Source organism: Trichomycterus rosablanca, chromosome 23 (genome assembly GCF_030014385.1).
Source record: "Trichomycterus rosablanca isolate fTriRos1 chromosome 23, fTriRos1.hap1, whole genome shotgun sequence".
NCBI classification, from domain to species: Eukaryota; Metazoa; Chordata; class Actinopteri; order Siluriformes; family Trichomycteridae; genus Trichomycterus; species Trichomycterus rosablanca.
Window position 1 is genome coordinate 18,263,517 of NC_086010.1, and position 12,709 is coordinate 18,276,225.

Below are 12,709 nucleotides of genomic sequence, written 5' to 3' on the forward strand. Positions count from 1 at the left end.
ACGCTGCAGGACAGAAGAGTTTAAAATCATCATTTAAAACCCCGGCGTGAGTAATGAGGCGCGTCTGTTTCAGAACGGCTCCGTCTGCGGGCCATTATGGGGGGAGGGGGGGCATTAATTTTGTTAACATTTCTGTCTGACATAACATTAATATTCGCCTTACTGCGCCAAACAGCTCAATCTGGGCCTGGTTAGCGGGGTACGTGGAGCGACGGGGACGGGGGGCGCTAATTCCGTCTGTAGTAATCACACCCGTATTCTGCTCCGTTTTGAACAGGTTCGGGCCGGTTTTGCAGGCGTGTGTTGTGTTTTGAACACGTTTCCGCTGGTTTCAGTGGGTCACAGAAGTAGATTTGAAGGGGGGGGGGGGGGGGGGGGGTGAGTTATATACAGCTTAGCGTGGCTGAATCCTAGAGATATAGCGCAAGTTTCTGGCAGATATACGTCCTGGGCAGTTTGGAATTCGCTAATGAGACCGGTGTGGCATGCTTGGCGCTCACAGCTGAAATTCTGGGCGTGGCAGTGTGAGGTTGTCTGCCCGAAATCGCCACTCTCATGCAGGTCTTGCGAGGACAGTACATAGTACATAGAGGAGAACGTTTAGGAAATAGGCTTACTGTTTGATTCGGTTCTATTTGCTGCGTTTTGATGCCTCCCTTCTGATTTTTACCCCGGATTATCTTCCTGACGCAACCCTACCGTTACTATCCGGGCTTGGGATCCGCACTTAGAGCGAGCGCACTTAGAGCTAGCGCACTGACGAGTGCGCCCCCCAGTGGCTGGGCGGATTCGGCCACTCTAATAATTGAGCTCAAGCATTTCAGCCACACTTGGTGCATTAAATCAATCATATAACATATCATATAACAGCAGGTTTCCAAATGTGTGACAACAGTTTAGGGAAGGCCCTTTCCTGTTCCCGGGTCCAGAAAGACGTGGTGCGAAAACTTGACCTCAACACACAGTCAGAACATCTTGCAAACAGCCTTCCCAGAAGACAAATGAGTGCAAATTTCAGGACAGGACGTCCAACGTACTTTTGGCGGTGTTGTGTATCACTGTTCCAGTAAACCTATTCTGTAATACAGCTGGCTGCAGCCAACCCACTTACTGCACTCTGCGGTCTTGTTTAATCAGCTCTCATTTCTGATTTCATTTTTTAAATGTTGGGTCGCGTCCCAGGCTGAATCGCTTTTGTTTTGCTTTTCGTTTTGGCCTCGGGAAAGTATGAAATGGCGTTCGTCCTCCGCGTGCCCTTCAGCCCACGAATAAATCCACCGCATTTGGTTTCGGTAACGTCACTCACACACAGGTACACACAGTACACGTCGTTAAATATAGTCTCGGCTTGTGGTTATATGGTGGTTTTATTTTTGGCAGAGCGGCGTCAGATGGTTTGGACGTGGCATTTGAGAATGTGCCGCACTGGGTGTCTTTGGACTGGCAACCGCAGCACCTGGAGAAAACCCACGCAGACCTGAGGAGAACATGCTTCACCTTCTTGCTGTGAGGTGAAATTGCTACCCAATAAGCCATCATTCCGCCTATTGGGCACAAATTACTACAGAAACACTCAAACATGTTGTGGAAAGCCTTCGCAGAATAGAGTAGGCTGTGACATTCGCAAACTGGGATCTCAACGAGCTCACAGTTACGCGTCCACATACTTCCGGCCATATGTTTGTCCGTATGTTAGTCCAGTTCAGCATCGCCGGATAAAGAGCAATAAATCGACCGCATGCTGATTTGATTTAGTGCAATAAAACGGTATCGACTGTGTTTGAACTACAGCCGCGCTCCCTCGTTTATCTCGTTATCTGTGCGTGTCCAGGGGAAACGGTGACCTGGAACTGGACTTTTATTGCCCCCGTCGATCGGCTCATTAACCCGACGCAGACGGCGACACACTCGTCATTAATCTGCCACCTCCGGTACGAGACCGAGCGCTACCGACCGTGCAGAATAAATAATAGAGCGCTATATGAGTGAAAGTATCGAGACGCCCCCTCTGAGCCACAACAGGGAAATTATATGCTAACAAATTTGCAGCAACAGTTTAGGGACGGTCCCTTTCTGAGCTCGGTTTAAAGATACTTCACTGAACAGCTTTGGAATGAACTGCACAATGTGCACAAATCCCCTCAGACACACTTCAAATCTTTGTGAGAAGCCTTGTGTAGTTCTAGCTGAGAGGATCACCTAGAGGTCACTTGCCGTCCAAATACTTCCGGACATATGCGTTTTTTGTAGGTGGTCCTAATATCCGGACACCACTTGTGCCATTCGTGGAATGAACAGACTGTTGTTAAAGCCTGGTCAGTGCACCACTGACCCAATACTGACCCTGTTGGCCACGCCTGAGGTAGGGAATGGCAGCTGGACCACTGGCAAGAGTCGCTTGATCGCCATTTATTTATGGCATTTAAAGTCTGTGGCAGTAGTGATGTTCAAAAACCCTTAAAGCTCATTAAGAAGTGACTGCCGCCCCCTAGTGTGCACGATCAGCAGTGTAGACAGTGCAGCAGACAAAATCAGCCACTAGTCTGCTGGGCGGGGTCTTCGAGGGCGTGTAAGGACCCTGGTTAGTATCCCGAGGCGCCTGTACAGAAGTGAAGGGACGTGAAGACCGGCGTGACTCTCCCTGCGCTAAACTGGCGTCACACGCACCAATCCACCGGAGTACGGGCGAATAAGAAGGGAGCGCGTGCCAGGAGAAAACACCCTCCTGATTGGCTAAGCTAAATTGTGAGAAAAAGGAAAAAACAAAGAAATAAAAATAGAAAATAAATAAATTAAATAAAATCCTCTCTGACGCCGCCGCACGGAGAGCTGGGCGCAGGCTGGCCCCCACGTGTGAGTTATTACAGGAGAACAAAATGACTTTCCGAATCTCACGACGCAGCAGAAAATCAAACAGCTCAGCAGCATCTGCAGGTTCGGACGTCACACCCGGATATTTATTAATACAGAACGCTGACTCTGCACCTCATCATCATCATCATCATCATCATCGCTACAGTACGTTCAGGGTCACTGAGGTGCTCACGGGGGTCCGATCGGCATGAGGAAATCCTCCAGCGGAGCAACCCGGGCTCGGGATACTAGAGCTGATGCATAAGGAGTATATACATTCTTTATTTTAACTTAAACATTGTGAGGCGCACTCAACAGCGCAGGTCCCAAACCCAAATGGGCAGAAATAGGAAGGTTGTGCCAGGAAAGGCCTTTGGCCTGGCCGGGCATCCAGAGAAACACCAACACCAGCCGTGTCTGAGGGAGGGAAGGTATGACGGGGTCTCTACCTACTGCCGCTGAGATATGCAAACTCAGGGACTAGTCAAATAAAGGGGGGGGGGCACAAGGAGCTTAGCGTGTCTCTCCATATGCGATACGGCTCTGTGTAAGAAACCAAGACTGGCAGGTGAATAGAAGTGGCCGCAGATCGGTGGTGATACGGCTCTCGGATCAGGGTTGTGCAAGCAGCAGGGGATTGATAGTTGGGAATCGGACATGACTAAGACTGGGAAATGAACAAAGATACGTTAAGCTAGTTAGATTTACCAGCCACCACCTGAACAGCTTGTTTAAATTCTACATGATAATTATTTAGTAATATAATAATTGTTGATTCATCTTGACTAAACACTTCATCCTGGAAAGGGTCGCAGTGGGTCCAGAGCCTACCCCAAAACACTAAAAGGCAGAAATACACCCGGTACCTGTTTTTAATATTGTTAAAATGATTGCAAAAGCGCCCAGGTGGTGCAGCGGGATATTCCACTAGCACACCAGTGCCGACATTCTGAACTCCTCGGTTTGAAACTCGTTGTGCGACCGGTCAGCTGGGCGCCATCTAGCGGGCAAAATTGACAGTGTCTGCAGCAGACACGGTTTTGCTAGGGCAGGATAACCGGACTTAATGGGCGGGGTCTTCAAACGCTGTGTAAGGACCCTGATTGGTGGATAGAGGGTTCCGCTAAGGGCTGCACGCGGGTCGGAGGAGGCGTGAGCAGCGATATACCCACCTCGACTGCAATCAGTGATCCACCAGCAGCAGAAGACAAACTGACTACGATAAATTGGGAGAAATTTTTTGATCCTGACTTCAAAGAGTTTTCAAAAGTTTGTTGTTTTTTTCTTGTTTTGTTTGATGGTTTGTAATAATTCAGATATCTAATAAACAGGAATTACTTTTTCAAACCAATATCCACGATCTAGATGCTGATATGCGACAGATTTAAGTTACTCAGTAATAAAAAGCACAGTTTTTGTTGCATCTATCATAAAGTTCATATTATTCTTTGCTTTGAAGGATTTATTATTTTGATGAGTCGCAGGTCTGTCAGGACTCTTGACAGGACGCGGTAATGAAAAGAAAAACAGCACAGAAATCCAGACGGCGTCCCAGACGGGAGGGTCTCTGTGGTTCGGAAATGAAAAGAACGCATCTGAGGATTCACCAAAACAATCAAAACAAATAATAAATAAAAAACCTGATTTGGACGGTTATTAAGCGGTGATGTCGGTGACGGATCGTACCTGAGTCTCTTGTCGTACTGTTTGACCTTCTCGAGCGATGCGGCGTTGATCTGAGCCTGATGTTCCTCCACTGACACGCTGTCTCGGTAGTAATAACCCTCCATGCTCTCCAGCGCTGGAGGAAACAAAACCAAAACTAAATTAATGAGTATTAATGAGAACCGAAGCTTCACTGCTCAGTTCCATGCTTGTTTATTCCGTCCAATCGGCCGTCCGTGTCCTGGAGTCCAAGTGAGCCTTAAGTGAACGGTTCCTTTCAATTCTTTATCATGTTATACTTTCTGTTTGTGGTGCTAACAGTAAAGAAGAGATACAGGAGGGATTCTGAACTCTCTCTCTTCATTAACACACACACACACACACACACTCTCACACACACACACACACACACACACACACACACACACCGGGCGGCTGACCGTACCCTGAGTGAAGAGGACGGGGAGGATCCTGAACCCGTCACCATGTCTCAGTCTCTGAGGAAGCAGATCGAAGTAAAAACCCTCCAGGTAGAAGAAGACCTTCATGGCCTGCCGTGTGCCCTCCACCTGGTATGAGATGGGCGTGTCTGCACACACACACACACACACACACATGGTAAAGACATACATACATGTTTCATGAACCCCCCCCGGCCCAAAAAAGACCAATAAGACTTGAGACGACTGGAGGTGTGTTTGATCTAGAACTTACTGGCAGTGAGTGGTTCTCCATCTAATGGTCTGAAGTGAAAGGAGACCTTCTCCAGGTCCAGCAGCGCCACCTGTGTGTCCTCCAGCATGGCCTGTTCATCTGTCTGCAAAAGACAAGACCCCAGGTAAAGACCCCTGGTCAGGGTCACAGTGGGTGTCACTCACAATGGGCAAAAGCCAGGAAACACCCCGGACAAGTCGCCAGTCCATCACAGTGCACACACACACACTTATATACACACCTGCATACACACTTATTCACACATACTGCATGAGGAGGAGAACATGCAAAGTCCACACTGTTTGCATGGCCGCCCAGCTGGGGAATCGAACCCAGGCCCTTCTTGCTATTTTAGCTCCGTGATCTGTGAGTAGTTTAGCACCAGAACGGATTGGTGTCAGTACGGAGGGACGCGATCAAGCGGGATTAAATCCGACTGAACAAAAAACACGAGCACAGCTGCGATGCTAAACATGGACGTCTCCTGGGTGGCATGTTCTCCACACACACACACACACACACACACACACACACACTTACCAGGTTCGGAGAGAGCAGGGACTGGAAGTGCAGGAGCAGGCCGGTATGGGAGATCTGCTCTAGCCAGCGTCGACTCTCTTGAGCTTCGCTCTCGCCGCTCAGGAGCCGATTCAACGTGGCCTGAAGGTGCTCGGAAAATCCACACACCGCGCCCACCAGACTCTGACTGAACACCATGTCCCTCCTGAGCTGGACCTCCGAGTCTGAGGCGGACACAGAGACAAAGAGGGGGGGTAATACAGAGATACAAAACCTCTCCAAAACTACAAGAAATCTTTCCATAATTAAGGTCCGGATGATGGTGAAGAGCACTGTCTGCACTTTCAGGGTCAAGCACTAAGGCTTGTTCTTTTCTCTTAGTGTATGCTACATAAAAACAGCACCTGAACCCATAGCCAGCTACTACACACGCTCTGTATTCTTTCACTACTAGTTCCGGCACCCCGAGCGGACACAAGGGGATGCTGTTCCTTTGGCAAGTACATGATTCCCTGTCTGGCCTTCCCTTCCTCAGACTAAGAAGAGACGTAAGTGACATCCGTCCTACCCTGAGCATAGGATCATTATGCTCTCTTGGACTCCCAACCTAGAAAACCCTTAGTCATATCTATTTACCTTTACCCTTATAAATGAGTCAAATAAAGAGACTCACCGGTATACTGGAGTAAGACCAGCATCAGCCTCGTCTTCACCTCTGAAACACACACACACACACACAGAAATTATTTCATGGCAAAACACTCACCGAATGTGGGTGTGTGTGTGTGAATAGGAGTGTGTATGTGTGTAAATAAATGTGTTAATGAGTGTGTATGTGTGAATTTCTGTGTGTGTAAATTAGTGTGTGTATGTGTGTGTGTGTGTGTGTCTGTGCATATATGTGAATGAATGTGTGTGTATGAATGAGTGTGTGTATGAGTATGTGTGTTCGAATGAGTGTTTATGTATGTGTGTGTGTGAATGAGTGTCTGGATGAGTGTGTGTATGTGTGTGTGTGTGAATAAACGTGTGAATGTGTGTGTGTGTGTGAGTGTGTGTGTGTGTGAATGAGTGTCTGGATGAGTGTGTGTGTGTGTGTGTGTGTGTGTGTGTTTGTGTGTGAATAAATGTGTGAATGAGTGTGTGTGTGATATAACCACGAACCTTCCACCAGTCTGCTGATGTGATGTGTGTGTGTGTGGACGCTGCTTGGTAGGTTCCACAGATCCTGCTTGACCTGCAGACGCAGTTTCTTGGTGCTGTTGATCTTGGGTTCCACGTCCTGCAGGAACTCTGTCCAAACACACACACACACTTATTACGTTATCACTGTTACAGTTCAAGCAATTGAGGGCCTTGCTCAGGGGCCCAACAGTGGCAACATGGCGATGGTGGGGCCTGAACCAACGACTTGAGCCAATAAAAACGAAGGATTACTAATAATTATTAGATGGAAGGTTTGATTCATGACTTGGAGAACATAAGTGTCGCCGTGTTTCTCACACAGCAGACGCTCACACAAAAAAAATCAGCTAATTCACGTGGGATTCTCACGCCAGTACAACCGCAGTCTTTATTTTGGAATAATTTAGGAAAATAAACCAAAGTGTCTCGTAGAAACGACAGTTTTACAGCTGAGCTGAAGCTAAGCAGTGTGAAGAACATCTGGAAATGGAACGAACGCCCCGGCCGGCTAATAAACCTCCGCTCCCTTTGTTCTGTAAGCCAGAAGCGAGACACATTTTTGTGATTTTTTATTGAACGCATCAAAACAGTTTGAAACAGAAATCGAAATATACTTAATTAAAATGAATAAAAACAGTAGTGATCTGGTCCCACTGTGGATTACAAGGTGTAACATAAAACCTGCACAAGGGGGCGCTTGTACAAGTTCATTTCTTTTTTACGTCTGTTAAAATCCATTATTTATTTATTATTATTTATCTCTGCAACCTTTTTTTTAGGCTCACGACCCACCCAAGGTGGCAATCTGGTCCCACTGTGGTTTACAAGGTGTAACATAAAGCCTCCAGAAGGGGGCGCTCATGTACAAGTTCATTTCTTTTTCACATGCCTGTTTCACATGCCTGGCTCGCGACTAGAATGCCTGGCTCACAATCAGCATTCGGATTCATCCCAAAGGTGTTTAATAGGGTTGAGAGTTCCTCCATAGTGAACTCATCACACTACGTCTTTATGGACCCCACATCTGAAACTGGAACAGACCTTCCCCAAACTGTTGTCACGATGCCCAAACACCCGAAAACACTGTGTGTCTGAAACACCTGAACTCAGAAACAGTCGAGCGGAAGCTTCTGAGGAGGACTTAACGGATCAATCTGTCAGAAAAAGCCCTTGATGTTTTTTTGCGTTACCTTGTAGTCCACGAGCCGGCGTGAAAAACTTGGTCTGCTCAAAGGCCCGGGCGACGGTGCCCCCCTTGAGAAGGCTGGCGATGGACTCCACCTGCGAAACAAACCATCATCGTGATCGCTTTGTTTAGGACATGCAGTTAACTGTTGGATTTTGGAACATGACTGCAGGTTGGGCACTCTAGGTCACGCCAAGGGTGCCAAGTTCTTCCAGACAAAACTAGACGAACACTAGGAACCCAAAGTGGACCATTATTCATCATACATTCATGATACATCCTCCACCATACTTCACAGCTGCTGCATTAGTGGTTACCTGCAGCTTCCTGCTATTATTCACCAAACCTAGATCTGTCAAACCTCCAGATGAAGCTGCATTTCTACTGCACAGGAGTCCAAATGTGTTGTGCTTTAGACCCGTACGACAGATTTTCGACATAATGACCGAACCCTGGACCTCACCTGAGTGAACAGATGCTCCAGGAAGCCGTGCAGCTTCTTCTGCTTGTCCGGAGAGATCCACACGCTGGGCGGCGCCTCGTCTCCTGCGGACGTACGTCAGAAGCTTTAACTCGCTGATAAAGCAAAACGGCTTTATTAGAGCCCCGTTCACGCCCGCTGCTTAGCAATTAGCATGTAATAGCTATCGACTCGACCCCGAGCGCACTTTGACAGGTCGCTAATTCAGACTGATCCTACTGACCCCGAAGCTCAGACCCTTTAATAGTCGTCACAGCTCACTAATGTGGATCTAGTTGTAGCGTAGGCGGCGTGTGCCTACTGGTGTAATTTTGCTATTTACGCTAATTTGGGTGGGGGCTCTTCTGAGGAGGCTTCTCACAAGGCTGTGTAGTATGTCTGTGGGAATTTGTGCCCGTCCTGGCGTGTGTTACCTGAGTCCATCTCGTCGCTGTGGACGTAGGAGCTGCAGTGGCTGCTGCAGATGCTGGTGAAGGATGCGATGGAGTTCCTGTTACTGTTACAGTCACTGCGAACACACAACCGTCCTCACGGTTACCACCCCGCCCGCGGGTAACATCATCACTGTACCACCATACTGGCACAATACAGAACTCACCTGTAGGAGTCTCGGTTGCTGATGGTGTCGTGGCCCGAGTCCTCCTGTTCGTCTCCGGCTACGTTAAAGCACACGCGTTTGGAGTTGCGCTCGGCCTTGTCGCTCTCGCTGTCGGCAGAAATGACGCTCTCGCAGGCCTTCGCTTCACCCCTGCTGCTGCCACTGCTGGGGTGAGTGATGGACGAGAGGAAACTGAAAAAAGACGATAAAGACCAGTGATGTATAAACACCGTATAGACCTGTGACCTGTAGTGACAACTGCCCGACAACTTAAAAACTTGCAGACCACCAAACAGACCACCAGACAGACTGACAGACCAACAGACAGACCAAAAGACTCACAGATTATCTGACTGACCAGCCACCAGACAGATCTAATGACAGACCAACACAAAGATTTACAGACTGCAAAACAGACCAACAGACAGACTTACAAATCGTCAGAGAGACCAACCAACAGACAGATCTAATGACAGAAAAACACAAAGACTTACAGACCACCAAACAGACCTACCCATAGACAGACCAAGTTAAAGACCTGCAGATCATCAGACAGACCAACAGACAGATCTAATGACAGACCAACAGATCATCCGACAGACCAACCAACAGACAGACCAACATGAAGACTTACAGACCGCCATATAGACCAACCAACAGCCAGGCTGACTGTTATACTGACATACAGACTTGCAGACCACCAAACAAACCAACCAACAGACAGATCTACAGATCATCAGACAGACCTACCAACAAACAGCTGAGACCAACATAAACAGAGACCAACAGACCACCAGGATGACTAACCCGGAGACCAACACAGTGTCAGGTTTTTCTGCGCCACTGGCGTCGCCAGTCCACACTGAAAGGATACTGGTCAACCAACGGGGAATCAAACCCAGAACCTTCTTGCTGTGATGTGACAGCACTACTCATTGCTTCCAATCTTGTAGTTTGGGTTTGTATTTGTTGATGGTTGTGTGATCGATGCTCACTCGTGAATCTGGCCGGCGTAACACTCCATCTCCTTGACGGCGGCGCAGAGTTTGGCGAGGAGTCTGTGGTAGGCGTCCACCATGAGGAGATCCTCCTCGGGCAGGAGGAAGCGCAGGCCGTGCCCCTCCGTCCTGCCCAGGCTGTGCCCCGACGGCGCCGCCATGCTGGTGATGCAGTGCTGCACGTACACCATGGGGTTCAGCTTCCCTGATACACACACAAAACATGTGATTATAGTTCAGATAATAAATATAACATGTGTAACACAACTGTGAACCGATCATCCTCACCCGTCTGTGTGCCAGGACTTCCCGTCTCCAGCGTGGGGTTCCTCCTGTTATCCAGCTGCACCCCGAAGGCGCTGCCCAGGGACGTGGTGGTTTTGGAGTAGGACACCTCCATGACGTTGACGTGGCAGTTAGTGGGGCAGAAATCGCTGCTGTGCAGGGGCGACACCTTGGTCTTGGCCTGCTTGAACGTCGGCCAGGCTCTGTTCCTCAGCACCCGCGCGAACTGAGGAGAGAGACGCCGTTAGCATCAGAACGTCTGGCGCAGAACGCGATGGTGATGGATAAAATCAGCGTTCGGTACCTTTCTGTAGTTGGTGATTCGGCGGTTTATGTGTTCTAGTCTCTCTGTGCACATGGAGCTGAACCTGAGCTGCAGTTCCTCGGGGAGTTCCTCAGAGCTCGGGTTTATCCTGGTGCACATCTGCACCAGATGCTCGTCGTTCCTCGCCAAGGCCTCCAGGATCTGGGAACAACAGTGAGACCAAGAAAAGCTAGAACTTGCTGGCCAGCAGGGGGCGCTGTTCTAGATATTGTTGGTATTCTGGTTTGGAGTGGACGATAAGATCACAAATAGAGTAAACTTGTGAATTATGGGTGAATTCCGGCCAGCAGGGGCCACTGTTCCTGATCTGCGTACCTTGGCGGTGAGGCTGAAGAAACCTTTGGGCTCCACCATCTTCTCCAGGACGTGGCACTTGATGCCGGCCGTGCTGTCGTACTCGTACGCCACGCCGTACTCCAGGTGAACGTTGTCCACCGTCAGGCTCACCTGGTCCTTCCTCCCGTCCATCAGGGCCATGGTGTTGAACCTGTCCATGACCTCTGCGGAGCAAACATTCGCCGGATCAGCGGCAGATCATTTTCGTTTCGCGTTCACGCTCGCTCGATCTCGGTCAGACGGCGGAAGAATCCGGAATCAGATCCGTGTGATGTTACCTTCTACTTTGCAGTCGAAGCCGCCCCCGTTCTCCTGGGCGTTGGGTTTCCGGCTGCCCCTCTGGTGCTCCTGCTGGGCGCTCTCGCTGTTATTATACACCCACTTAATGGAGTCTTGCTGGAATTAGAACAGAAATGTTTACGTTGGCTTCGGACGTTTGGTTCGTTTGGCGCTCCTGCTCTGAACGTCCGAGAGTCTGAGACCACCACGACTTACCTGTGTGGGTCGCCGATATTTCCTGCAGGCCGTGACGTGTGCGATGACGCTGGCGTGGCTCTCTTTGCTCACGTTGATCCCGTTGACCTTGATGATGCACTGACCCGGGTGCAGACCCGCCACCGCCGCCACCGTGCCTGCGGACGTGAAAACGTACCGAATAAACACCAGCGACATGTTTGTATCCGGACGACAGCGCCGACCCGCTCTTGGTTAGTGTGTTTACGGGAACGGCCACTCGTCCCAGATACACACGTCGTGAATCACGGTCCGGATCTTTCCGTACCGAGCGGGCACAGGCGCTGTGTAAACAGAGCAGCAGGTAGCGTGAATAACCGCGCGTAAACAAGTCGAGATCAGGACATAAACATAAACATGCCGGCGTCTCCAAGCCCGTACAGTGTAGAAGCACAGAGTGCAATGATATAAAGGAAATGATGCTTTCCATTTAGTAGCATAGGTCCTTTCCTGTTCCAGCATGACTCTGTCCCCAGTAGCCTGCACAGAAACCCTGACCTCAGCCCCATTGAAAAGCTCTGGAATGAACCGGAACATCAACTGAGGCTTTCAAACAGGCACAAATTCCCACAGACATACTTCAAAGCCTCATAAAGAAGCCTTCTGAGAAGAGCGGCTGCTGTTATAGCTGAAAAGATCACCAAATCTCTCCCCACCTCTGCCGACAGCGTGCACCACAGATGGGCCGAAGCCTCGGATCTGAAACCCTAATCCATCCGCTGAGTCTGGGATCTTTACTGTCCTGCACAAACACACACACACACACACACACACACACACACATGTTAACCACAAACATGTAAACAATCCCGTCCATCCATATTCTGTATACTAGACACATACAGCAAACTCTTCCGCTGCTGGAGACCCCAATGGCGTTCGAATCAAAACATTAACGTTCCCCAGTTTTTGGATAAACTTTTTTCACTGAGTTCAGAGGGAAGTGGGTATGATTAAGTTAAAGAATCCCGTTGGTATTATAAACACGGTGGATGATAGATCATCAGTCACTCAAATAAAAAAAGTGTAATTGTTAGTAATTACACAGGTT

The 12,709-nt window shown here is 49.0% G+C and overlaps 1 protein-coding gene across 1 annotated transcript in view; it reads right to left on the reverse strand.

The window, feature by feature from the left end:
• The window catches only part of prex2 (phosphatidylinositol-3,4,5-trisphosphate-dependent Rac exchange factor 2), a 41,782-nt gene that overhangs the window by 6,841 nt on the left and 22,232 nt on the right, over nucleotides 1-12,709 (reverse strand). The window contains exons 20-36 of the mRNA XM_062985259.1: nucleotides 12,315-12,400; nucleotides 11,641-11,777; nucleotides 11,424-11,541; nucleotides 11,125-11,309; nucleotides 10,789-10,950; nucleotides 10,488-10,710; nucleotides 10,197-10,404; nucleotides 9,202-9,393; nucleotides 9,017-9,111; nucleotides 8,586-8,668; nucleotides 8,127-8,217; nucleotides 6,916-7,044; nucleotides 6,425-6,466; nucleotides 5,773-5,975; nucleotides 5,233-5,335; nucleotides 4,964-5,107; nucleotides 4,540-4,654 (exon numbers count right to left, since the gene is read on the reverse strand). Coding sequence (XP_062841329.1) covers nucleotides 4,540-4,654; nucleotides 4,964-5,107; nucleotides 5,233-5,335; nucleotides 5,773-5,975; nucleotides 6,425-6,466; nucleotides 6,916-7,044; nucleotides 8,127-8,217; nucleotides 8,586-8,668; nucleotides 9,017-9,111; nucleotides 9,202-9,393; nucleotides 10,197-10,404; nucleotides 10,488-10,710; nucleotides 10,789-10,950; nucleotides 11,125-11,309; nucleotides 11,424-11,541; nucleotides 11,641-11,777; nucleotides 12,315-12,400 — 2,316 coding nt within the window. The remainder of the gene's footprint in view (nucleotides 1-4,539; nucleotides 4,655-4,963; nucleotides 5,108-5,232; nucleotides 5,336-5,772; nucleotides 5,976-6,424; nucleotides 6,467-6,915; nucleotides 7,045-8,126; nucleotides 8,218-8,585; nucleotides 8,669-9,016; nucleotides 9,112-9,201; nucleotides 9,394-10,196; nucleotides 10,405-10,487; nucleotides 10,711-10,788; nucleotides 10,951-11,124; nucleotides 11,310-11,423; nucleotides 11,542-11,640; nucleotides 11,778-12,314; nucleotides 12,401-12,709) is intronic.